The 27,704-nt window shown below is 37.3% G+C and overlaps 1 protein-coding gene across 1 annotated transcript in view; it reads left to right on the top strand.

Moving 5' to 3' along the window:
* The window catches only part of PCLO (piccolo presynaptic cytomatrix protein), a 387,939-nt gene that overhangs the window by 184,370 nt on the left and 175,865 nt on the right, over positions 1 to 27,704 (top strand). The window contains 5 exon segments of the mRNA XM_060107659.1: positions 5,216 to 10,375; positions 10,377 to 10,463; positions 10,465 to 10,578; positions 10,580 to 10,618; positions 10,620 to 12,668. Of these exon segments, the coding sequence (XP_059963642.1) occupies positions 5,216 to 10,375; positions 10,377 to 10,463; positions 10,465 to 10,578; positions 10,580 to 10,618; positions 10,620 to 12,668 (7,449 nt within the window).

Here is a 27,704-nt window from a genome sequence, read left to right as displayed (position 1 = left end):
AAATTGAACATCCTTTAGCATAAACTTTTATTTAAGGTTAAAATGACCCAGGGGTTAGTATTCAAGTTATATATAGCCAAGGTATCTAAAGGCAGCATAATTGTATAGGATGGAAAATGATGAGGTTTTCTGAAGTGAAAAGGATTCCCACATATGTGGGACTATCCAGTTTTTATGTCTAGACCCAGTGAATTTATGGATTGAATCTTGTTTACAGTGCTTGGAACACTCAGACTAGCAATCCATTTTGACCCAAACATTGTATAAATGATTAAAGATTATTCATCTGTTGTTTTACTTTGGCCCATTAATATAAATGACTTGGGAGACATTAGGCAAAAACTTAATATTGCTTCCTTTCTTTGTACAGTCTTATATTTAACCAAGAATTCAGTTCATAACCCCAATACTAGTTTTTAAAAACCTTCCGTTTTCCTTCAACATGGAAGGCTAAAGGTTTCAAAATCTGTGAAAGGGGCAGAACTAAGCTTGGCAGTACAGAAGTGTCTTGGTACTAGAGAAGGGCTCAAGATATGACACCATGGGAAGGTTTCAAGCGGGTCTCAATTCATCACTGCCTCTCTCTGACTGGTCTTCAGGTCAATAAATGGCAGTGGAATATTGGAAAGAAAAGAACTCTGTGCTTTCTGCTTTTGGTTAGTTAGTAAAAAAATATGAATCTTAGTTTCTGAAAATTTTGAAGATTTGTTTCATATATACAGACTAGAAAGGCTCAAGTACCATAATTCTGTACATAGAGAAGACTGCAATATATACAAAAAAATAAAAGTCAGTGTAATAGAGTTGAATGCTAATGTACTTAGGAAAATACAAGGAAAATGTGTTCCTCGGGGAAAATGTGTTCCCGAAAAATAACATTGCTTTTTTTTTTTTTTCTAAAGTGCTTAAATTATGGCGCTTCCCACTCACTGCCTCAATCTAAGATGACAAACAAAATTCTCATGCAAGGGGTCTAGGCCTGTAATTTTATTCTTATGTAATAATTTTGGAGGTCATTCTAGGTTGTATTTGTACTACATGTAAAAAATTAAATGGATAATTAATTCCAACTCCTATCTATTCAAATGAAGAAAATAATGCATAAATGAGAAAATTCAGTGATATTTAAACACATATATATATATGTGTTATATATGTAATCTATGCATGTACTTTGGGAAGAATCATTTGAATCTATTTTATTAAATCTTAATATGTTACTAAATAGCTTAATATTTTTCTCAGAAATAAGCATACCACTACACATATTTTTTAAAATTTAATATCTTTATTGGAGTATAATTGCTTTACCATGTTGTGTTAGCTTCTGCCGTATAACAAAGTGAATCAGCTATATGTATACACGTATCTCCATATACCCTATCTCTTGTGTCTCCCTCCTACCCTCCCTATCCCACCCCTCTAGGTGGTCACAAAGCACCGAGCTGATCTCCCTGTGCTATGCAGCTGCTTCCCACTAGCTATCTATTTTACATTTGGTAGTGTTTATATATCAATGCTACTCTCTCACTTCGTCCCAGCTTACCCTTCCCCCTCCTCGTGTCCTCAAGTCCATTCTCTACGTCTATGTGTTTATTCCTGTCCTGCCCCTAGGTTCATCAGAACCTTTTTTTTTTTTTAGATTCCATGTGTATGCAACTGCACATTTTTGAGCCAACTGAGAGAAAACTGCCAATCTTTTAGTCCTAGGGAGTTAGAAATTTGAAAGAATATAAGCCTCCCTCCTCCCATGGATCCTTTGATTATAGTCGTCTGGAGTTACAGTACTTCAGATATCCATTTGAAGTTTGAATAGAGAAAACCAGACCCAACTTACACGCTATGTTTTACATTCTTCTCAGTGCCAGCTACTCTTTCTTATTTGATCAAATTATTCCCTCATTAAGGAATGTTATTCAATAAAGCAAGGGTTTGTGATGTTAAATCTATGAGAGACCAGTTAACCTGCATGGGAATAAATTGCACTAGAACTTTCACCCAGATATCTCACAAATGAGAGTGGAGAGCTGCAGAAAGGGTAAATGGATGGACACATAAACACCTCAGTATGCTGATCTCTATATATGAAGAACAGCTCTTTTTTTTTTTTTTAATTTTAGCAGCAGCAGGTGAAAAGAGGAATGTGTAGCTATCTTAAAGAGGTAAAAGGGCTAGTTGGTATATTATCTGATAGTTAACAAGCTAACAGTAATGAAGTAGAAGGTTACTCACCTCTGTCAGGGGAATTTATACCCATGGTAGTTAGTATGAGAAAAATTGACATTTTCAATTTTTTCAATATCTCATGGTACAATAAGTACATGACCAGTTGTTCCTTCTAAACAGTTCAGCCATATGCCCTTTGGTCACTTAACTTGATTTCCTTATTAACCACTCCAAACACTTTATCTTAGACCCACAAACCTGTAGGGCAACATCTTTGCAGACTTTTGCCACCTTATAATATGGAGAGGAAGTCATTTAGGTGAAAAATCATCACAGCATCATCATAGGTAAATGATGATTGAATCCCGTGAGGAGGAGAGGAAAGAGACCAGGAAGAAAGTGGCAAGAGGGAGAAGTGGGTAGAACATAGCACTGAGAAAAGAAAGAAAGCATGAACACATCCAGAAGGGCACATGAGGGGGATTGTAGGGTAGGGATTTTGATGTTTATGCGTCTGAGTCTTCTGTCTAGTGTATCTTAATTTCCTTTGTTACATTGTGTATGTCTGATCCTAGTCTTATTTTTGTAAAATGTCAGTAGAAACTTCAGAGTTCATTGTATACAATTATAATTTATTCTTTATTATATTCAATGAATTGTTATGTGTAACCACAATTGCATTTCCTCCTTATATGTATAATTTTATTACATTGTTTTATAATATGTGCAGACTCAAAGTAAAGAACACAAATGACACCATCAAAATTTGATTATGAAAGATCATTTTCTGGGCCTCCCTGGTGGCGCAAGTGGTTGAGAGTCCGCCTGCCGATGCAGGGGATACGGGTTCGTGCCCCGGTCTGGGAGGATCCCATATGCCGCGGAGCGGCTGGGCCCGTGAGCCATGGCCGCTGAGCCTGCGCGTCCGGAGCCTGTGCTCTGCAACGGGGGAGGCCACAACAGTGAGAGGCCCGCTTACCGCAAAAAAAAAAAAGAAAGATCATTTTCTTGACCTTTTTTCCACAAGAAGCTTAGGTACCCCACCCCTGTGGTTACGGTTTTTACTGGGATTTAGTGAAGGGTGGGAAGGCAGACAAGGAAAGGCATAGAAAGCATACTGGACTCAAAATATTGTGCTGGTATTGTGTGGGATGTGAGGAGGTGGAAATATCCCTCCACTGTGACCATCCAGAAAGATTTTATGAAAACGATGCTTTACCTGTTTTTTTTCTTGTGTGTAGTAGCTCTTAAGAGAAACAAACCAATTAGTTGCGTGCTTGTCAACCCAACTACTATAGTCTCACAACAGCAGATAAGTAATCCTTTTCTGGAAAGACATCTGAAATGGTCTAGGAAAGTTAATTCTTAGTAAACCAAAGGTAATTCATTGCTTTTGCAGGACAGTTGTAAAGAATGTATCAGACTGTCTTTCTGAATTGCCATGTTGTAAATTCAGCAAAAAGCATTTTACCATATAATGTGCATTTTACCCTATATGCTCAAGATACATCCTTAGCCATACATAATAAAGACAGATATTGAGATGGAAATGAATGTAAAATGAGTATCAACCCAACAACTTTTATATTTGAGAACAAGGGGAAGGGGAAGGAGGAAGAAAAAAGAATGAAAGAAGAAAGTAGGGAAGGAACAAGGCAGGAAAGAAGGAAGAAAGAGGTGTTTGCATGGTATTTATTTTTTGTGCAACCTTACATCTGTTCATTCGAGCTGTGGATAGCTAGGAGAAACCCATGGCCATACACCCACTGAAAATATCAAGATGGTTAGTTCAAGATACATACTTAGTAGAATCCAGGTGGCCTCATAGGCCAGGGTCAGACAGAGCATGTCCTCCTGCAACTCTTCCTCTAACCTCTTCATTCCATAGGGCTGTGGGGTTATTTTGACACTATCTGTAAAACATGGAAACTAACTGGATCACTTGGGTTTCATTTTGCCCATAGGTATTTTTAATTTGGATTTATGCAAAAAAGTTTCTGTTTCATTCTTTCGCTTAAGGCCTCTCTGATTCTTAAAGCAAACTGCTGGTATGGCCTCATCACAGCCCAAAGAAAGCAGTTGTTTAAGACTGTGATATGTATCTGAAGTGTCCCAGCTCCCTGGAAAGCCCCTGTTCACATTCACAAGTTAGTTATTGTGCTGGTTGAAGGGAGCTGACTTTGAAATTGTGTGAAGGTAAAATTCCAAGTATTTTAAAATCCGAAGATATTTATAAGAAATTTATTAAATTTCTTTGAGATGGGATGCTGAAGATAAATGTGATTTAACAACTCAAGAAAAATAATAACTGGATATTTCTCTTTTTCTAGAACCTTGAGTCAGACCAATTATGTCATAGCTTCTTCAAAGTTTACTCTTTCTAAACATTCATTTCAAGTGATACAGAATAATAATATTAACAGTCATACCAAGTAAAATACAGTGTTTTACATCTTTCAAAGTGTACTTAAAAGGCAATGCCTTGTTCGAATCTCTCTCTCAAAAAAAAAAAAAAAGTCCTTTGCGGTAGGTGAGATGAGTATTATACTGTGGCCATGTTACCTGCTTGTTTCTGTTAAGTAAATTTTTCAACATCCCATGCAACTTGGAGCCAAGCACAGTGCCCATCCTCTGATTCTTTGTTTGCCTGTCCTCATAATCCAAAAGTATAAATTATGTTAATGGAAACTTACTAAAATTTTTCTTCAACCATTTGAACTCTTTACCAAAGTAAATGTACCAAGAAAGATAATCATGTTTTTGAAGAAAAATGGTATTGAGATGTAAAAGGATACAACATTAATGAAATAAAATCAATTGTGATTGAGAATAGACATTTAATTAAACTTACGTTAAATGAAAACTAACCTTTATATGTATCAACCACTTTTATTTTTTGTGCTCACAGATTTAAAAAAAATACTGTTATATAGTTGAAAAAATTCCTATAATTATTCCTCAGTTTGTAATAGTTATTTGACAGTAATGGAGAGGCCATGTTATTAGTTTAACCATGTTAAGTTTTCCTGTATCTTTTCCTTCCTGCTAGGAAAAGGAAGATGACAAATCAGACACATCAAGTATTCAGCAGCCGAAAAGCCCACAAGGTCTGAGTGACACAGGATATTCTTCTGACGGAATATCAAGTTCGCTTGGTGAAATTCCAAGTCTTATTCCCAGTGATGAAAAGGATTTGCTCAAGGGACTCAAAAAGGACTCCTTTTCACAAGAAAGCAGCCCATCCAGCCCCTCAGATTTGGCTAAGTTAGAAAGTATGGTCCTATCCATTTTGGAAGCTCAGGCAAGTACACTTGAAGAAAAAGCAGAAAAGAAAACAGAACCCTGCGAGGTTTCTCCTGAGCAGCCTAAGGACCAACAGAAAACTCAGAGTTTAGCCGAAACTACAGTTTCAGAGGAGCTTAAAGAAAGTCAAGAAGAAGAAGACACTGTTAAGAAAGAGAGCCAACAAGACATCCCTTCCAGAAAGGACCATGAAGAAAAGTCTGAATTTGTTGATGAGTTGCCTACAAGAAGACAGCCTTATGATTCAATTGAAGACAGTAGTGAAAGTGAAAACTCACCTGTTCCACAAAGAAAACGGAGAACTAGTGTTGGTTCATCAAGCAGTGATGAATATAAACATGAAGATAGTCAAGGATCAGGTGAAGAGGAAGACTTCATTCGAAAGCAAATCATAGAAATGAGTGCTGATGAAGATGCTTCAGGTTCTGAAGATGATGAGTTCATTAGGAACCAGCTCAAAGAGATTAGTAGTAGTATTGAAAGCCAGAAGAAGGAAGAAACCAAAGGGAAGGGAAAAGGAATAGCAGGGAAACACAGGCGACTGACGCGAAAAAGTAGTGCAAGCTTTGATGATGATGCAGGGAGACGCCATTCGTGGCATGATGAAGATGATGAGAACTTTGATGAAAGTCCGGAACTTAAATACAGAGAAACTAAAAGTCAGGAGAGTGAAGAACTTGTAGTTTCCGGAGGAGGAGGGCTACGTCGATTCAAAACGATTGAACTCAATAGCACGATCGCAGATAAATACTCTGCAGAGTCATCACAGAAAAAAACAGCTTTGTACTTTGATGAAGAGCCAGAATTAGAAATGGAAAGCTTGACAGACTCTCCGGAAGATCGGTCAAGGGGGGAAGGATCTTCTAGTCTTCATGCTTCCAGCTTCACTCCTGGCACATCCCCTACATCAGTTTCGTCACTTGATGAGGACAGCGACAGTAGCCCGAGTCACAAAAAAGGAGAGAGCAAACAGCAGCGCAAAGCTCGACACAGATCGCATGGCCCTCTTTTACCTACGATTGAAGATTCTTCGGAGGAAGAAGAATTGAGAGAGGAAGAAGAATTATTGAAGGAGCAAGAAAAGCAACGGGAATTAGAACAGCAGCAAAGAAAGAGTTCTAGTAAGAAATCAAAGAAAGACAAAGATGAACTTCGAGCTCAGAGAAGGAGGGAAAGACCAAAGACACCACCCAGTAATCTCTCTCCCATCGAAGATGCATCTCCAACAGAAGAATTACGTCAGGCTGCAGAAATGGAGGAGCTTCATCGATCTTCTTGTTCTGAATATTCACCTAGCATAGAGTCAGACCCGGAAGGCTTTGAAATAAGCCCAGAAAAGATAATCGAAGTACAAAAAGTTTATAAATTGCCCACAGCTGTGTCTTTATACTCACCGACAGATGAGCAATCTATTATGCAGAAAGAAGGTAGCCAAAAGGCATTAAAAAGCGCTGAGGAGATGTATGAAGAAATGATGCATAAAAGCCAGAAATATAAAGCTTTTCCAGCTGCAAGTGAACGAGACGAAATGTTTGAAAAAGAGCCTTTGTATGGTGGAATGTTAATAGAGGATTATATTTATGAATCTTTAGTAGAGGACACGTATAATGGTTCCGTTGATGGCAGTCTGCTCACGAGGCAAGAAGAAGAAAATGGATTTTTACAGCAGAGAGGGAGAGAGCAAAAAATAAGACTTCCAGAACAGATTTATGAAGATCCCATGCAGAAAATTACAGACCTTCAGAAAGAGTTTTATGAGCTAGAAAGCTTACATGCTGTTTTGCCTCAAGAAGACATTGTTTCAAGCTCTTTTATCATCCCAGAAAGCCATGAGATTGTGGATCTGGGTAGTATGGTATCTTCTACCAGTGAAGAAAAGCAATTATTAGATGCTGATGCTGCCTATGAAGAACTCATAAAAAGGCAACAGATGCAATTAACACCTGGATCCAGCCCAACCCAGCCCACCATCAGGGATGATATGACAGAGTCTACTGTGGACTTTGACAGGGTGCCTGATGCATCTTTGACATCAAGTGTTCTCTCAGGAGTATCTCTTACAGATTCAACCAGCAGTGCAACACTCTCCATCCCAGATGTTAAAATAACCCAACATTTTTCAACAGAAGAAATTGAGGATGAATATGTGACTGATTATACAAGAGAAATTCAAGAGATAATTGCTCATGAGTCACTGATTTTGACCTACTCTGAGCCTTCAGAAAGTGCTACATCTGCCCCACCCTCTGAGACACCCTCTCTCACATCATCTGTCTCTTCAGTTTGTACCACAGATAGCTCCTCGCCCATTACTACCCTGGATAGCATAACCACAGTTTATACTGAGCCAGTGGACATTGTAACTAAATTTGAAGATTCTGAGGAAATTTCTTCATCAACATATTTCCCAGGCAGCATTATAGACTATCCAGAAGACATATCTTTAGATCGGACTACCATACCAGATGGTAGAACTAGTGCTGATCACATTGTGATTTCCTTATCTGATATGGAACCTTCTCTCATAGAAACTGTAGGCACTAAACTTGAGGGGCTAATTGCTGACACTATTTCCACTGACTTATCTGTATCTGAAAAGGACCCAGTGAAGAAAGCCAAGAAGGAAACAGGGGATGGAATTATTCTGGAAGTTTTGGAAGCTTACAGAGATACAAGGAAGGAGTCGGAGGCTGAACTAACAAAAATTAGCCTATCTGAAACTCTGTTTGATCAGACACCTTCTTCTCTAACAGCCCTTCCAATGAAGGAGCAGGTTTCAACTACATGCTTTTTATCTGAAGACGTTTTTGGTTCAGCAAAGCCTGCATCTCAGCTGCCATCTGGCACTCCTTCTATTTCCTGTCTTACAACTAAAGCTCGTCCATTCCTTCGAAGTTCTTCTTTGGACGCATCAGCCCAACCTCCTCCCCCTCCTCCTCCTCCCCCACCCCCTCCTCCCCCTCCACCCCCTCCTCCTCCCCCACCTCTTCCTCCACCAACCTCACCTAAACCAACTATTCATCCTAAAAAAAAGGTAACGGTTCCAGCTCCAGTGACTGCGACTACTGCAGCTACACCTCTAGTAGATTCTGTTGCTACAGTAGAGACCACAGCTGCTCCAGGAAGTAATGGGTTACCTATAACAAAAATATGTACCACTGTACCTCCTCCTGTCCCCCCTAAGCCATCTTCAGTTCCATCTGGACTTGTATTTACACATAGACCTGAGCCAAGCAAACCTCCAGTTGCCCCTAAACCAGCAGTTCCTGAACCTCCAGTCGCTACCGCAAAACCAACAGATACGCAGCCCAAACCAACAGGTCTACCTATAACTTCAACTATGACATTAAATTTAGTGACTTCAGCAGATTATAAATTGCCTTCCCCTACCTCTCCACTTTCCCCTTACTCTGACAAGTCCTCGCCAAGATTTTCCAAGTCCCTCATGGAAACTTATGTGGTTATCACATTGCCATCTGAACCTGGGACTCCAACAGATTCTTCAGGGAGTCAAGTTATTACCAGCTGGCCCTTGGGATCACCCTCCAAAGACCTGATTTCCACAGAGCCAGTATTTTCTGTAGTTCCTCCTATGACAGCTACAGAAATTTCAAGTTCTTCACGACAGAGCCTGTACATCTCAGGAGCTTTGGAGACATTTTCTGCTATCCCTGTCACAACACTATCTTCATTTCAAGAACCCCCAACTTCAGTTACACAGTTTTTCCCAGCTGAAGTTTCCAAGGCTGAGTTTTCAACAGCCAAAAGTACAATTGCTAGTACTGGTCTCAGCAGTGTCTCTATATCCATTCCTCCAGAGCCTCTTGCTCTAGATCACCTCCATTTAGAGAAGCAACAGTATAAAGAAAATGTTAAGTTGCAACTTGTTGGTGATGCTATTGATCTGCGTACAGTACCCAAAGTAGAAGTTAAAGTAACTGAAAAATGTATGGATCTTTCTGCTTCCATGATGGATGTGAAGAGGCAGACCACAGTAAGTGAAATGTATGGGAGACAAATTAGTGCTGTCCAGCCCTCTATTATAAATCTCAGTGCAACTTCATCAGGAGTGACTCCAGTATCCCTGGTCACCGAGACAGTGACTGTTGTCACGTGCACAGCTACTGCAAGCTACACCACAGGCACAGAAAGCCTAGTGCGTCTAGAACGTACAACAGCAATGCCACTTCAACTCACTACATCAAAGCATGTAGAGCCCCCATGCAGGGTACCAAGTGGCCAGGCCTTTCCTACAGTTAGGGAGGAAGCACCAATAAACTTATCTTTAACCACTTCTGTACACCCAATGACATCAGCTCTTACGAAAACCATGACTGCACCTCCTGTTGGTGTCACAAACGGTTGGACTGATAGCACCACATCACAGGGCATCACTGATGGAGAAGTAGTGGATCTCAGTACCTCAAAGTCTCATAGAACTGTTGTAACAATGGATGAAGCTACTTCAAATGTGGTGACCAAAATAATAGATGATGAAAAACCTGTTGATCTGACTGCAGGAAGAAGAGCTGTGTGCTGTGATGTGGTTTATAGGTTACCTTTTGGGAGGAGCTGCACGGCACAGCAGCCTGCAACGACTCTTCCTGAGGATCGTTTTGGTTATAGGGATGATCACTATCAGTATGATCGAGCAGGGCCATATGGTTATAGAGGGATTGGGGGAATGAAACCTTCCATGTCTGACACTAATTTAGCAGAAGCTGGACATTTTTTCTATAAAAGTAAGAATGCTTTTGATTATTCTGGAGGAACTGATGCAGCAGTAGATCTAACTTCAGGGAGAATTACTACAGGTCAGTATGATGTAGCAACAGACCTTTCCTTGAAATATCATTATGGTGTTCCTCATCTCATTTCAGGATGACAATGTGGTCCCTTTCCCAATTTTGTTACTTTTCATCTTTCTTTGGATGTTTTGGCAACGTATTTTGGAGTACATGTGCGCTTTTGTTTCTTCATTTTTTTTTTAACCTGTTCCACGCAAAGTCGCCTGCATGTGCCTGCATGTTCAACATTGCTTTTATTCCGCACCTAGGTAGGTTAACCTGTGGATTTGCATGCCGTCCCGTTCATTATGTTCTTCAAGACTGAGTGGGCTTTCCAACCCCAAAAGCATCATTCGTTCTGGGAACTGGACTGTAACTCTACCCTGTGTTTCAGGTGAGGTAATGGATTATTCAAGCAAGACTACAGGTCCATATCCAGAAACACGACAAGTCATTTCAGGAGTTGGGATTAGTACCCCACAGTATTCCACAGCAAGAATGACTCCACCTCCAGGACCTCAGTATGGTGTGGGGAGTGTTTTGAGGTCATCTAATGGTGTTGTCTATTCTTCAGTAGCAGCTCCAATTCCTTCCACATTTGCTATCACCACACAACCTGGCTCCATTTTCAGCAACACCATGAGGGATTTGTCTGGTGTGCACACAACTGACACTGTGACTTCATTATCCGCCCTGCACCAGAGCCAGCCAATGCCTAGGTCATATTTCTTGACAACAGGGGCATCTGAAACAGACATTGCAGTCACTGGTGTTGATATCAATGCCAGTTTGCAAACTATCACTATGGAAACTCTGACAGCTGAGACGATGGACTCAGTTCCCACTTTAACCACAGCGTCTGAAGTATTTTCTGAAGTGGTGGGAGAGGAAAGTGCACTTTTAATCGTCCCCGAAGAAGATAAGCAACAACAGCAACTGGATTTGGAGCGTGAGCTCTTGGAACTGGAGAAAATTAAGCAGCAGCGTTTTGCTGAGGAATTAGAGTGGGAACGGCAGGAAATTCAAAGGTTCCGAGAACAGGAAAAGCTCATGGTTCAAAAAAAGCTGGAGGAGCTGCAGTCAATGAAGCAGCACCTCCTGTATCAGCAAGAAGAGGAGCGGCAAGCCCAGTTCATCATGAGACAGGAGACGTTAGCGCAGCAACAGTTGCAGCTGGAGCAGATCCAGCAGCTGCAGCAACAGCTTCACCAGCAGCTCGAGGAACAAAAGATCCGCCAGATCTACCAGTATAGCTATGATCCTTCTGGAACTGCTTCTCCACAAACCACTACAGAGCAGGCCATTCTGGAAGGTCAGTATGCTGCCCCAGAAGGTGGTGGTCAGTTTTGGGCAACCGAAGATACAACCACCACAGCCTCTGCCGTGGTGGCGATTGAAATACCACAAAGCCAAGGATGGTACACAGTTCAGTCGGATGGGGTTACTCAGTACATTGCCCCACCTGGTATCCTGAGTACTGTTTCAGAAATACCTCTGACAGACGTGGTTGTAAAAGAGGAGAAGCAGCCCAAAAAGAGAAGTTCTGGAGCTAAAGTCCGTGGCCACTATGATGAGATGGGGGAAAATCTGGCAGATGATCCCCGCTGCTTTAAAAAGATAGTGGACAGCGGGGTACAAACTGATGATGAAGATGCAGCAGATAGGAGTTACGTGAGTAGGAGAAGGAGAACTAAAAAGAGTGTCGATACAAGCGTCCAAACGGATGATGAAGATCAGGATGAATGGGATATGCCTACTAGATCAAGGAGAAAAGCTCGCGTAGGGAAATATGGTGACAGCACTACAGAGGCAGACAAGGCCAAACTCCTTTCCAAAGTCTCCAGTATAGCAGTTCAAACAGTAGCAGAGATATCTGTGCAAACTGAACCAGTCGGAACCATAAGAACGCCTTCGATACGGGCACGCGTGGATGCCAAGGTAGAAATAATTAAACACATTTCAGCACCAGAAAAGACTTACAAAGGGGGCAGTTTAGGATGTCAAACAGAAGCAGATTCAGACACACAAAGTCCTCAATATCTGGGTGCCACATCTCCACCCAAAGACAAGAAACGCCCAACACCTTTAGAGATCGGTTATTCATCTCACCTTCGGGCAGATTCCACATTACAGCTGGCTCCTTCCCCACCCAAATCTCCAAAAGTCCTTTATTCACCCATCTCACCACTTTCACCAGGCAAAGCCTTAGAATCAGCCTTTGTACCTTATGAGAAACCCCTCCCTGATGATATAAGTCCACAGAAAGTACTGCACCCCGATATGGCTAAAGTTCCCCCAGCAAGTCCTAAGACAGCCAAGATGATGCAACGCTCCATGTCTGACCCCAAGCCTCTGAGTCCAACAGCAGACGAAAGTTCCAGGGCTCCTTTTCAGTATACCGAGGGCTACACGGTAAGAGTGCTTCTTTTCAGTTAGAAGACAATGGATGAGTTGATACTAACTGTGTGTTTGAAGACTTTAGGAGGCAGTAAAGGCTCCGGGTGCCTAATTCTAAATTTCAGTGAGGATTATTTCATTAGAAATTTTGGGGGAAAGATAGAAAAGTATACATCCATGTAGAAATACCAAAAAAAGACCATATTATGTGAGACAAAAATGAGAGAGAAGGTTATCATTTTATGATGTAATGAGATTGAAATTTTGTTCTAATCTTGAAATCTCCCAGGTGTCAATTGTAGACTGATTTTGGTAAGTACAATTAATATTCATATTCAAGGATGATGGAATAAGCATTGAACATAAATAGATAAGGCAAAGGATGACCAAACATTTAAACCCATGGATACTGGAATTCTTTAGTGGGGAGATCTGTGGAGATCATTTAATCAGTCTATTCTTCCTTCCTCCAGAATGTTAACCTTTGTTGCTCCAGAGAGAGCATTTCTAGAGCAGAAAGTGTAAAATAATCTTCATAGTTCATCCATGCTTATTTTGTTTCTGGAAACTTTCTTATTCTACCTCAGATAAGCCTTAGTCCTAGTTCTTACAGAGGAAAAATTAATTTTTTATGTTCCTTTGAATAATAGAGTTTAATTATTTTAAAATATGCTTCAAAGGGAAAAGAACATATATAGGTATGTTGGACACATTCGTGAAGATCTCTATAGCTGAAAATAAGAAATGTTAATAATCAGGTATAAAAGAAGGTGTATCCTACTTAAAACCTAATATATAATTCTTCAGAAGGTTATTGATAAACCTGATAGTTGTATTTAAAACTAGATTTATGTTCAGATTAAGAGTTCCCCTAATACACTGGTTTCTGAACTCTAGATCTTCAAACCCCGAAACATCTAAATAGGTTTTTCTGAGATATCACTCTGTTGCCAGCAACCCATATACATTGGACATTGGCTGTGGGCTGAAAAATATGTCACTATATGTAACTGTAAGTCAATTTTTAGGTATATAGGCATATTGATAGTCATATTAATAAATTAAAATTTCTTAAAAGTTTTCTAGTTTCGTAGGGGCATTTTGTTATTATGGACTTTCTCAAACAGTGTGTAACTGTCTTCATGTGGGGGACAGGTCATAACTGTTTTAAGTCAGGGAACCACTGGTGCACTGAGATTTCGTTCAGTTTACAGAGATTTGTTTTAATGTATAACTGTTTCTATAATTAAATATATTGCATGAAATATTTTTAACTCGGCTATAATGTATAGATATTTATTTTTACAGCTGTGCCCTATGAACTCATCCAAAGAGTTACTTGGAAACCTTTGAAAATACATTTTTAAACAGTATTTTAAAGTTATATTCAAGGCTTCTGTCATTAGAAAGAACAGGCTTTTCCACTTGGTGTATTCATCATTTACTTAACGTATAGCCCTATACCCTTAACTCAAATGAGCTCTGGGATAGAAGAGATTCAGGTGTCAGTATTTTTTCCTCGCAGTATTCACTTTGGATTTAGAAGTACAAAATGAAAGATACAGTGGGTTGTATAAGTTGTATTATTGATTGTACCAACGATACTGATTAACTGTCTAATCGTAAAAGAAGTTGAACAGAATTACCAAATAATACTCTGAGCCTGAAAAATCCTAAGTGTATTGAGCCTTGGAGCACAATCCAGTAGTTCCTTTTTCTAATTGGTCACACTTAATGCATACTTTAATATGGAATAATTGTATACAGACTCAAAAATACTGTTTTATTGCACACACAAGGTAGACCATTTTATATACAGGCGATGTTTTTAGCACTTTAGATACTCTGATTCTAAGATGTGAATTTTTAAATTTATTTCTTGGCAAATTTCTAAACACTCTTTGAGTGTTTTAAACTAAAACGAGTTTCTCAATTATAAGCATGAATTACTAAATGTTAGGTGTACTGAAAAGAATAACCTAAGTGATATTCATAGTGTTGTGAGTTTGTTTAGCTCAGTAAATTCTATATCATTAATTTTCTCACACCAATAAAATTGAAAAAAAAACTACACCATCCAGTTCGACATAGTAACACTTGTAATTCAGCATGAAAGATCAGTTTTATATTATATGAGATTCTATAGTAACTTCTCCTCTTCCTGGAAGTTCCAGGAAATGTTTCAAAGAGGAGGTTCTAAAACAAGAAGGTGAGATCTCTGTTGGACCATGAAGAGAAAAATGGAGGTTATTCTAAATAGAGGAAACAGATGTGCAAAGGTTCAGACTGGTGAACAGACATAAAGCAAAGAGGAGGAGGAAGGGGCTTATTATAAGTGAAACTGGAAAGATAAGGAAGGGCTAGGTCCCAGGGGATCTGATTTGCTGAGTTCAAGTTTGGATTACTTCCCTTGGCTGTGGGGAGCTTAGACCAAGCCAGCATCATTTTCTGTTTACTCTGTGCCCTAGCCCATGGACCTCGCCACCCTTGCCTTCCTTACAGTCTATTCTCCGAACTGCACCTAGGGTGATTTTCTAAGTGTACATCAGATTTTGTCACACACTCTCCAGTAGATTCTCAAAAGATTCATCAGGATACATTAGAAATTTCTTAACAAGGACCCATGTGATCCCGACTCACAACCTCATTGGTCACTCCTACATTTACCCCCCTTCTCGTTCTGCTCCAACCCCTGACCTTGCCTTTCTTTGGATGTGCCAACCTCATCCCCACCCAGGACCCCTGGTGGGATCTCTCTCTCCCCCAGATCTTTGCCTGGCTTGCTCCTGTGTACAGGTTTCTGCTTAAATTTCACTTCCACAAAGAAGCTCTCCTTACCTCATTCTCTAAATGTCTATCAGCATGAATCCCTGCACCCTCTAAATTTGTGTGTATTACTTATTAATATATATTTAATCAAATGTCATCTTCCTTCACCAGTAGATCATAACCTGTACAAGATCAGGAATCTTACTTTGTTTGCCTCTGTAGTCCCAAGAGCCTAGAACAGCACCTGGCACAAAGCAGACCTTCAATATTTATTGAATAAATGTATTAAAGGAAGGATTATAAGCATAGAAGCAATGGGTTAAGACATGCATTAAAAGACTCTGGCTGCTTACCTTTTCATTGCCACAATCTAGACCCATCCTAGCAAGTCCTGTTGATAATCTAAACTGATACCTCCTTTGCTTAAAGTGTCAGTTCCACTTTGTTTATTTTTATGTATTGGGTTGGCCAAAATGTTCATCTGGGTTTTTCTGTAAGATGTTATGGAATAGATATTTGAAACAACTGAGCACAAGTTAAATAGCATGTAGCTATTAGTCCAACCACCTTACAGATGAGGAGCAAAGCCCAGAGTAGGCTAGTGCCTTTATCGTGGTTCTTTAATAAACCAGTAACCTGGCCAGGGTTAAAATGCTAAACTTAGCACCTGACAGTTATTCTTTATTAGTCTCTTCTGAGGCTTATGGGACATTTTCTGATTCTTCTTGCTAATTCAGTACCATGCTTGTTGTCTTTTTATCTTGTCATTTCCTCTGCTCTCCCAAAAAATCCAATTTAAATCCCCATCAGGTTTATTCATTTTTTAACTTATTCGTGCTTACATTCACTCATTATCTCATTCATCCATTCATTGCTCTTTTCCAGACACTGTGGTAACATACAGGATGAGGCAGAGTTCATGCTTGACCTCCCACCACTGGGATCATTTTGTTCTTCTTGCCCAAGTATCGTATTTGTTTGCTAGGGCTCTCATAACAAAGTACCGCAAACTAGGTAGCTTAAACCACAAAAATGTATTGTCACAGTTCTAGAGGTTAGAAGTGCAAAATCAAGGTGTGAGCAGAGTTGGTTCTTTCTGAGGGCTGTTGCAGGTCTCTCTCCTAACTTCTGCTAGCCTCCAGCGTTCCTTGGCTTGTAATTGTGGTCTCCCTGTGTCTCTTTACATTGTCTTCCCTCTCTGTGTGTCTGTCTATGTCCAAAGTTCCCCTCTTTATAAGGACACCCGTCCTATTGATTAGGTCAACACTAAAGACCTGTTTTAACTTGATTACCTGTAAAGATCCTGTGTCTGAGTAGTTTCACATTCTGAGGTACTAAGTATCAGGACTTCCAACAAACTTTTTTTTTTTAAACTCATAACACACATCAAAGCACTATATTGCCCTTTTTGTTTGTTCATAGGCAAATGTAGACTGTTTTTATGGTTTGTTGCTTTGTCTGCATTTGGTCCTCTTTCCATACTCAGTTATTTTTTTCTTAGTAACTATTTTCCAAGCTTTTTGGAGAGCTTTCATTATTACAAAGTTCTTCCACATGGGTAAAATCTCTCTTCCTGGAGTTTCCAAACATTTGTCTTAATTCTGCAATTTTAAACATCAGAGATTTAAATTTATTCCATTCCTACTCCATAGGAATCCAACTATCTGAGATCCTTTAACTCTGATAGAGTTTTTCCATCATGGAACTGTGTTTACACTTTTGACACACAAATTTCAAGGCAGGAGTCTATATCATCTGGTTAGTCTTTCACCGACACTTTGAGTTCATGCTTAGGCCTAAGATATCTCATAGATGTAATTGGTTAAATTAGCACTAATTAACATAAAATCATAAAATAATACAGAGTGGGCATAACTGGTGCAGGGAGTTATCAGAGATCATTTTATTGAGTTATGTAATATTCCCCTGTGTCTGTAAGAGGTGAGCTATATCTCTTTTCTAGACCTTATCACTCTGGTATCAAAGTCACAGCCCCAAAGCCAAATTCTATTTTTGACAACTTTATATAACCAGACATTTTTATTTTGTGGTCTCCTTCCTTTTACAACTAGAAAATTTTAACTCTGAGTAAAGATGGAAAAAAATTACCACGTTTTTACTTGAGTTCTTCTGATTGCTCCCCAGGAAAATTCCGAAGAGATACAACTAAAGTAAATCTAGAATTTATTCCTTCCCATGGGGCTGAGCTTGCTACTTAGATACCACTTGAAAATAATGTATTTTCATCATGATTTAGAAAAAGCACAGAAAGAAATAAGCTTTGTAATGAAAAAGTGGTATGCACACAGAGATTGTTTTCTAACTTTCATCAGTGGACTTCTTCAATTAAAATGTTTTATGGAAGTCAAATAATTAAAAATTAGTGGACTCTAGTGGAGAGTGATCAAATCATCTGTAATGATTGAATGAAAGGAACACAACCTTCCCATCACTAAGTCTGGCAATTGTAGATATCCAGTTAATTCCCTTTCCTCACGGTGGGGGGGTGGGGGGGTGGGGAGTGTACATTTGGCAGTTTCTGTATTTCCTCAGCAGAAATTTGCTGACTCTCATTAAAGAGCTTTACCTTATGGGTTAGTAGAAAAAATTTTCAAATCTCCTAGTAACTGTGTGCCTTTCATGGTCTATGAAGTATATAATGGTGATTCTCTAGAAATTTTAGATTCCTGTTCTTTATAACCATTTTAAAGTTATTCTTTTAGGTAATAAGGCCTTTATTGACTGACCAAATGAAAACCACCCACCTTTCTAACACTCTGTCCTTATGCCCTTCTTGATTTCTCTCCATATCACATATTATTATCAAAAGTACTATGTCTGTTTCTTTATAATTTCATGTACTGTCTTTCTTCCCCAACCAGAATTTATGGGTGAGGATTTTTGTTAATTATATTCACTGCTATATCCCCAGTGCCCAGAACAATGCCTAGTTCACAGTAGGTTCTCTATAGCAGTAAATTAATTTGATGAATTAGTGTACAGACCACTTTATCCACCAAACTGCTTTTAATTTGGGGGTGATTCACCAATTCCTTGCTCCCACCTAAAACAAAAAATAGTAGCAAAGCAAAACAAATAAATAAAATCTTATTCATTCTCTGTACTACACTTCTTGTGTAGTTCAGGGTTACAGTTTTTCCTTCTGCTTTCCCTTGTGTTTTTCTTCTTTTGCTGAATGGATGACAATATGCTTTCTCAGATTTATTTCAGTCCAGTATTTTTGTGTGTGTCTGTGGATTACCTCGAGCGTCACACCTATGAAACTTTCATAAATCAGAGCACCAAAACATGTTCCTCATGCTCTTTTTTTTTCTTTTACACAATGAAACTGTTTACATCATGACCCCAGATGATCATGAACGTCAAGAAAGGAGGTTAAACTCACTCTTTTTGCAAAGTATAACTTCCTTGTTCCCGCTCCCCTCTGCCTGTAAAACTCATTTTGTACAGCTCTTTGGAGCTTCTTTCTATCTGCTAGATTGGATGCTGCCTGACTCAAGTGGATTTTTGCTCAAGTAAATTGTTAAAATGTTATATAAAAAAAAGAGGTTAATGTAGCATGTTCTCTACAAAATCAGGAGAGAATGTCATAGCCATTGGAAGAAATAGCAGTGTAAAGTCAAAGGATTTGTTTGGAACTAGATTTATCATTCCAAGATTTATCTGTCTTTAAAAAAAAAAGCAATGATTTTTTTCTATCAAAAGCAATAGCACGTTTTATCAATAATGATACATGCCACTTTTGTGCACTAAAATAAGCTACATTTAAAATGTTGTCACCTCTGTCTCGTCTTAAAATTACATAAACTGCCAAGTGTTTAAACTGTTTTTCCTACCCTTAGACTTGTTGAACAATTTTAGAGCTTTTTAAATAATAGACAAACTCCTTATTAAAATATTTTTGTTCTAGAGTTTAAGCCAGGATCCTATTGCAAAGCAGATGGTATTCATGAGCTGATTTTTTACAAGAATGTGTTTTGCTTCACTGATTGCTGTTTTGATAGCTATTTTTAAGATTTTTAGAACCCTTTAATGTCTGTTTCTGAGAGTAATTTCCATAACCTAAATTGAGAAATTTTATTTCTGTCAATTTTATTTCTGTCAGAATATACAGATTTAAGAAATAATGGCCATGATAACTAAGTGTGATTTGAAGAATAATATTTTTTAGGGGTTGTTTTTCATTACTGTCTTTGGAAAGCAACATAAGAAACCAGTCTATTAAAACTGACTTTGATGAAATAAGCTGTTTTATAATGGTAGTATTTACATATAGGAGAGAAAAAGTATCTATATATTAACGACTGGCTTTCTAAATAGCTGAGGCCTCATTTTTTTCTATAGCTTTTACACCCACTTCATTGCTAGTACACTTTTCTTATCATATTTCTTCTTTATGATTAAAATATTGGATATTATTATATATTATTATAATATTATATTTTAAAATAAGAAGTAGTATGTTAAAGTGTTTTTCAAAATAAATGGCAGTAAAATAATAATTTATGGTCATTATTATTAGGTTCTGATAAAAATCAAAATGAATGTATACATGTAGACAAATGTCAGTGAAAACCAGAAATTTTTTGAATTGATCTCATAAATCTAGTGTTCAGTAGTTAACCTTTGCTATTTCATTGTAATAAGTATCTAAGGATTAATTTCAAAGCAAACCTTTTCAGACTGAAGGGGAAAAAATCAGATTATTTGTGTTATTTTTCTCAACATCTACATTTCAAACTATGCCAATAAACATAATTATAAGAAACAGACGTATGTTCCTAATGTTCAGTGAAAGACCTTTGCTGAAAATGTAACCCTAAATATTAGGAAATACTAGTTTAACACAGGGGAGTTCTGAATTAATAGAGTATTGATTATTACTGACCCAATTTAAAAACACTGAGCATCATTTAACAGTTATTAGCTTCCTAAGTATTTTATCATAATATTCTTAATTCAGTACACTACCTGTTTTGAACAGTTGTGCAGTTTAAAACTGATTCTACATAAATCTACCTACATATTCTCGAAAATACATCCCCTCCCAACAAACAGACATGCACTTTTGTATATTTGTCTATTTTTTTAAAATTACTACTTATTTAGGATTCTGTAATCTGCCACATGTGTTATTACTGAAATAAAACAACAAGCAATGAAAATGATTGTGATATAAAAATTTGCAAAAGTTTTGAGGTATAATGTACATAGTGGCATCAAAATGTATTCCAGTAGTTGCTTTACTTTTTCTTATCACTATGTTCAACATAAAAATACATGTTTGTAATGGCCATATATGCCTATACATATACATCTATACATAAGCTAGTTAATACTTTTATAACCTTATATAACAAATAAAATAGTTTCAAATTCAGTTGCTTGTAGAGATCCAAACCATTTCTTTTCTGTAGGTTTTATATTTATTTTATTCCATATTTTAAAGATGAGAAATCTGAAGTCCAGGTCAGTGTTCTTTGCACCTCCCTACCCACCCAACATTAATTCCATTTGTAGCAAATGAATTTCTTCTACTTAACAGGATTTTCTTTTTGGTCCTCTTTTGTATCTTGACTTATGCATAGAGTTTGAATTAGGAAAGCACCAGAACAAGTATAGTGAGGTAAATTGAGCATGAAATGAACTGGCTAGATAAACTGAGGTAACTTAGTCTAAAGCTTTAAACAACAAAGGGAATTTTTATCTATTTTTTTCCTCCTTAAGAACAGTTTGCTAGAGATTCAAATTAAAACAGTTGAGAAAAACGATGGTTGAACACAATGTAAGAGATCTTTAAGCTAAATTATAGGACAGCTATCTCTATTTATTTTGGTTGAAAAAATTTTATAAGATGACAAATAAAAGCTTAACTTTGTGAAGAACAGTAAATAACCCCTATGAAGGAGTAAACAGTAACATTAGAAGAGTTGAAGCTATAAGTGATTATACTCATCCTCTGTCCTCCTCCTTCCTCAACTGAATGAAAAAGATATATACAAAAATTGTTTGGGCTCACTGATAAACCATTTTAACTACATAAGTAAATCACTCTTAATATTTTAATTTCTGACCTGTTAGATAGTATATTTTAACATGACAGGGACAAGACAAGTCTCCAGTGTTTTTTCTGATAAAACTCAGTCCTAATCACAGAGCTCAGTCTCCGGGCATAGAGGCTACTTTTATGGGTTAGTCATTTACTTTTTAGAAGGTTGAGCTGAAATCACTGTTTAAAGTACTAATTAGCGCTAATTGTAGAGAGTTTTAGGATACTTCATGAAGACCTGACATCATGACATTTCTCCTTTTGACATTAATAAATGTGCATGAATTTCTTCGGTGTGTCATAGGTATTAAAATGATAGTAATGTTTCTAATAAAACAATGTTATTGTGTTTAGAAAAAGCTTCTTTGCGGCGCTTTCAACCAGTTCTTCCATTTATGGCATGAGCTGATGCCTGTAAATGCTCACTCAAATGCACTGCAGTCAGTAAGCTCAGGTTTCATTAATTATCCATTTGGAAAATCATCTAATCACCCATCAAAGTATACCTCTGTTCTCATGTAACTGAATTTATAGAATTAAGAATTGAAAACTTAACCTCTTAAAATACATTTAGAAAAAATATTGTTGTATTTACATAAGTCCGTGCATGAGCTTTATCATCTTAGAAGACCAAAAAAAAATATTTCTTGCCACTTAATTTAATTGCCATCCTTTATCAGTTCTTAATAACACTGTCTTCTAAAGAATCAGATGGTTCTCCAGTTTATATGGAAGAAGGACCATGGTCCTACTTGCCAAGGAAATTTTGTTATTTAATTTAACTTGTTGGAAACTATTCATGTGATTTAGGTTTATGAAAAAGAACTATTTTTATTTACTGCACACATGTAGGTCAGAGCAGCTCAGAAGTATCTTAATGTCATGTTCCAAGGTTTTATAGGCCAGAGGATTTATTAATCAATGAGAAAGGAACAAAAAACAATAATAGATATTCCTGTGATTTTGTGGTTAGGCATTTCAAGAGTCTAAACATAAAATATCTTTATTATCTCCAGATAATTTAGTAAAAACTGTGCCACTGTTAAAAGATCATGATGTTTCTCATGGCTTTAGATAAGTAGTTATTGAATCATTCTTCAAATTGCTAATGATCTGAAGTGCTGGAAAACATATCACATAGTAATCAATCATCATTCTAATACTCCATGTACAAAACTGTAGCATAATTAGAGATTTACATTTTACAGCATTTGAAATACAGTTATTTTTGTTCTGAATACAATTATTTTTGTTCTGATGAGAGATTGTCAATGAGAAATGCAAATGAGGAGATTTTTTTGGAAGCGTTGGAATCACTACCATCCCTCTTTGTGGATCAGTAATTTGTTCTCAAAATGAAGTAAGTCACAGGCAGGCAATACTATAATATTCAGCATGCTGGGAAAAAAAGCAGGTGTAAGAGATGTATCTTACTTTTTTAATATACACTTATGTTTTGGGATAAGTTTTCATGTTCTTGGAAATTTTTATTAACTTTAATTTTCCACTTCAAATTGCTCGTATAAACCATTAACACATTTTCTGGTAAAGGAATGTAGTCATTATCTTGTGGTAGCATGTTAGAACTGTAAATGGTTTTGCCCTTGAAGAAGGAATCAACGTTAGATAGTTCTTCATAGCATTCCGTCTCTTAGTCCAGCAGCACTATGTAAAAGTTAAATGGTATAGAAATGAGAAAATAGGAGGTATCTGTGTTTATTTTCCAGTGATCTGATCTGATTTTAGTTCTTATGCTATCATGTTTTCATAGCCTTTAGGTTAGCCAGTGCTTTTAAATTACTTCTTTGTTTCTCTTTATACTCACTGGTTATCAAACCTTCTTTCTGCTTAGCTAAGAGCCTGTAGGCAAAATATGTTTTGCTGCCCCAATAAATTTTTGAAGTAATAACTACAAAAAGTGATTTTAAACATAGTAATAACTGGATGTTGGGAGATTAAAAGGAAAAGAAAAAGGAGGTCATCAGTACCTTTAAGCATTTTCTTCTCTCTTAGGAAAATGATCAAGAAAATGTAATTTTGAATGAAGCAACACACCAGTGAAGAAATATATCTGTAGTCTTACACAGAAACGTGTTTTTCCAATGAAAATGTAAAATCTAGAAATAACAAAGATGGATGGATGGGAGGGATAGAAGGTAGAAGGGAGGAGGGAGAAATACATACACATACATATGTATAAAAAATGATCACCTTACAAACTTCTAAGAGGGCTTTCTAAAATACCTTACACAGATTTTAGGAGAAAAGTAATTAATCTGTTTGGGACATTCCAGAAAATAGAAGGCAATACATGTTGCACAGACTGACATCTCTGATGCTTCTGTCCAGTGAGGTGGAAACTAGTTTTCTGCTTAGCTGCCAGCCCAAGAGCAGTGACTTTAAGCAAGAAAACAAGACCAACTGGGGCAAGAGGCACATTAACGAAAAGCTTAAAGATGCCCGATGAAATATTGAGTGCCGCTCTCACAATATTAATTGGAGAACATTTTTGCCTCTGCTACTAGACTTTGAAAAATAACTTGTGTGTGACTTTTAAATATGTTCTGTTACTTTGTTTTTATTTTCTGACTAATAACGTCTTGTGATTCAGTTTCTCACCTTTTTCTGGCTACTAGAATATTACAACAACTAAAGACCTACTTTAACAATTTCAAGTACATTCACAAATGGTAAATTCTCTCCCATAGCTGTAGAGACTCAAGACTGTTTATTGATAAAGGTGTTTATATTTTTTCAGTGATTCGGTGATATTTTCATAGCAATGATGATACTGCTTATTTTGAGTTTGATTCATGGAAATAGTTATGAAATTATTCCACAGTACTCTAGTTGAAGAAATTTGATGGCTTTATTTTGTGTGTGCCAGGCACTGTGCCTTATTGCAATGCCTAGTGGATTCTAGATGTTTTATCAATTTTTAAAGTATTTTTCCATGAGTGGTATCATTTAGAATTTCGTTTTCACACGTCACTCCTCCGTTGGCTTTCATTTTTCTTGTATATCTTAAAGCAATAGAAATTACTGAGCCCTTGCACTCAACGTTTGGAATGTTTTAGCTGGGTGTAGGGGCAAGGGTGGGATGGTGGTAAATAATGGGTCTATTTTGGGAGCACATTATTAATGATACAATGTATAGGATAGAATGCTGAATATTTTTATATTCAACTGCTATTTTTGTCTCAAAACTGGAAACTGTAGATATTGGGGTAGAGAGACCCCTGGAGGGTGAATTAATGCTTTCATTGACATTTCAGAGAGTGAAACTCTGCTTCTAGTCCTTTTTAAAGGAAGGACGTGTAGTCATATTTTCCAGCTTGCAGCCTTGTGTTTCTCTTACAGCTTCATCTTCATCCTCCATCCTAACTTTCCAAAGTTAAAGGAGTATGCTAACCAATGTTCATATATTTTTTTTTATTTATTTATTTATTTATTTATTTATTTATTTATTTTTGCGGTACGTGGGCCTCTCACTACTGTGGCCTCTCCCGTTGCGGATCACAGGCTCCGGACGTGCAGGCCCAGCGGCCATGGCTCACGGGCCCAGCCGCTCCGCGGCATGTGGGATCTTCCGGGATTGGGGCACGAACCCGTGTCCCCTGCATTGGCAGGTGGACTCTCAACCACTGCGCCACCAGGGAAGCCCCAATGTTCATATATTTTAAAGAGCTGTCTTGTTTGAAGGGGAAAATATCCTAGACATTTCATCTACTTGCCTAATACTAAGAGGCATAGATCTTTATAGACAGGTAATGTTTATATCCTAAAAAGAAGGAATGACCAGGTACAGAGCAGAAGTAAAAATATCAGAGAGCACATAGTATGTATGAGTAGTAGTGTTCTTACCAAGACAAAGACTTACTCTCATATTCAAAGTGAATGCAGGCCCTGAATTAGGAGAACTCCCAGTAAGGTGAGACAGATGACTCTGAGAGCATTTTCTGTCCTCCAGTTCTGTATTCATACTGTACAATTGAAGGGCAGGTACCATGTCTTACTCATAATCTCAGTAGTCAGTACAGTAAACAATAAGCATGTTCTCACATTTTTTCTCTGAGCTATCAGATAGGTGTTTTTGGTTTTTATGGTTACTGTTTCGATTCTTTTCTCTTAAATTATTTTTAAGTTGGCAAGGATTTCTCAATTTTAAAATTGAGGTTAGCTATCCACTTGATCTCCCTTAGTGATTCTGGTAATTAATTTCTCAAACTAAATACCTGTCATTTCCCCCTAAGTTTGTAATCCCTTTTTAATTACACCATTGATCCTTCTTTTGAACTCAGAGTAAAAAGCAACTTTTAACAAAGATCTAACATTTACATAATTTTTCAATCAGACTGGCAATTCCTTATCCTCTGATTTTTCCATAGTTATTGCAGCTGTGGAAAATTTCACAAGATTTTTATGAGGTTAAGCTAGAAAGATTAATCTTCTGCACTGAAGAGACATTCTTACAGTTGTAGGCATCTATTTTTTTCTTCCTGTTCTCTAATAAAACTGTGTTTTTTAAAACTTGGTTGACTATCTTCTGCATATTAGTTCATGTTAATCCAAAAGGTAAGAATTATCCTATCAAATACAGGGATTAATTTTAGGATCATAAAACAAATTTATAACAAGACAAAATAATACATTTTATTAAGTTGCTCAGATTGTTACCATAGCCTGTAATATCTCTTTTTCTTTCACCCTTTATCTCAAGAGCTCTCTTTTTCAAGACCTCATCGAAGTCCCTGTCTTGTCCATTCAGACTAAGGCACTGTGACATACAAATACTAGCAGTCTCTTCATCAATACGTAAGCTAACTGACAGTAGATCAGTGATCTCTTTCTGAAGACATCATCTTGTATATCCTCTGACATCAGTTGTTTTCAACTAGTGACTGTTTTGCCTCCCTCTCCCCCTAGAGCTATTTGACAGTGCATAGTGGCATTTTTGACTGACAGGACTGGGGTAGGATATGCTGATGTTATCTGGTGGGTAGAGGCCAGAGTTTCCACTAAACATCCTACAATGCACAAAACAGCCATCCCAACCCCAACATAGAATCATCTGGGAAAAATGTCAATAGTGCCAAGGTTAAGAAACTTTAGTTACTTACATTGATGCTGGACCATGAATAGTCAGAGTCTGCATGCAGGTCCCTGGCAAATTATATGAACACTTTCCATTCTTAAGTCCAAAACTTTGTTGGTGACTGTGTCAAGGGACAATGTAAAATGTTTTGCTGAAGCCCTGCAAGATTGTATTTTCAGTTTCTATGTTATCTGTGTGGACTGCCACATTATCATTGAAGGAAATTAAATTGGGCTGTCACAGTTTTCTCTTTGATGAAGCCACAGTGCTTGCTACCCAGTGCACTGTATTGCAAGTCATTGCCAATGATTGCACATTTACAGTTTGATGGTTTGTCCTGGTACTTCACGTGGTATTGGAGTAAATTTGACCACTATGTAATAACCCGGGTTGCCTTTTCCATCTGTTAAAAAAAAAAAAAAAAAAAGAAAAGGAAAAGGAATGAGTGGAGATTTTAATATACAGATTTCAAGGGCTTTATATATTATATATATAATACATATTTAATTATAACATATATAGTATATATTTTACATATAAATTATATATATGTAATCTATTTTACATTTAAATTGTATTATTTGCTTCTCCATTTTTCCTCTTTCTGTTTGCATAGAACCCCACTCTGTATGTGTTTCCATCTCACAGATATTAATGCATCACCAGGCTGAAGTTAAACCAGATAATCCTGGGTGTTTCTCGGAAATTTACATTTTATACTATTCCCTCCACATAGAAACTATTCTCCTATTTAAGTCCAGTCCCTTCTTCAATACCAAGGCTTTCTGCTATGTCTTAATCCATCTTTCCTTGCCCAAGATGAAAGTAAATCCTTCTTATTCTGGGTCCCAATACACTCTTTATATACTCCTCTAATTCACCTTCCGACTTTTTATATAGATGATCTTTAAGAGGTTATGTTTTCTCTAGAAAATTATATATTTATCTGTATCAAAGTATCTTATTTATCTATAAATCTATGTGGAATTATACTGTTTGGAAGTGAATCTACATTTCTCATTTTCTAGAAGTACAGGGACTTCATAAAAATCATTCCTGTTTAATTGAAAGAACAAACTTAAAAATTGAAGATATTATCATGATGAACATTGATTTC

Source organism: Mesoplodon densirostris, chromosome 9 (assembly GCF_025265405.1).
Source record: "Mesoplodon densirostris isolate mMesDen1 chromosome 9, mMesDen1 primary haplotype, whole genome shotgun sequence".
Taxonomy (NCBI): Eukaryota; Metazoa; Chordata; class Mammalia; order Artiodactyla; family Ziphiidae; genus Mesoplodon; species Mesoplodon densirostris.
The sequence above is the reverse complement of the archived record's forward strand: the minus strand, read 5'-3'. Positions and strand labels throughout refer to the sequence as shown.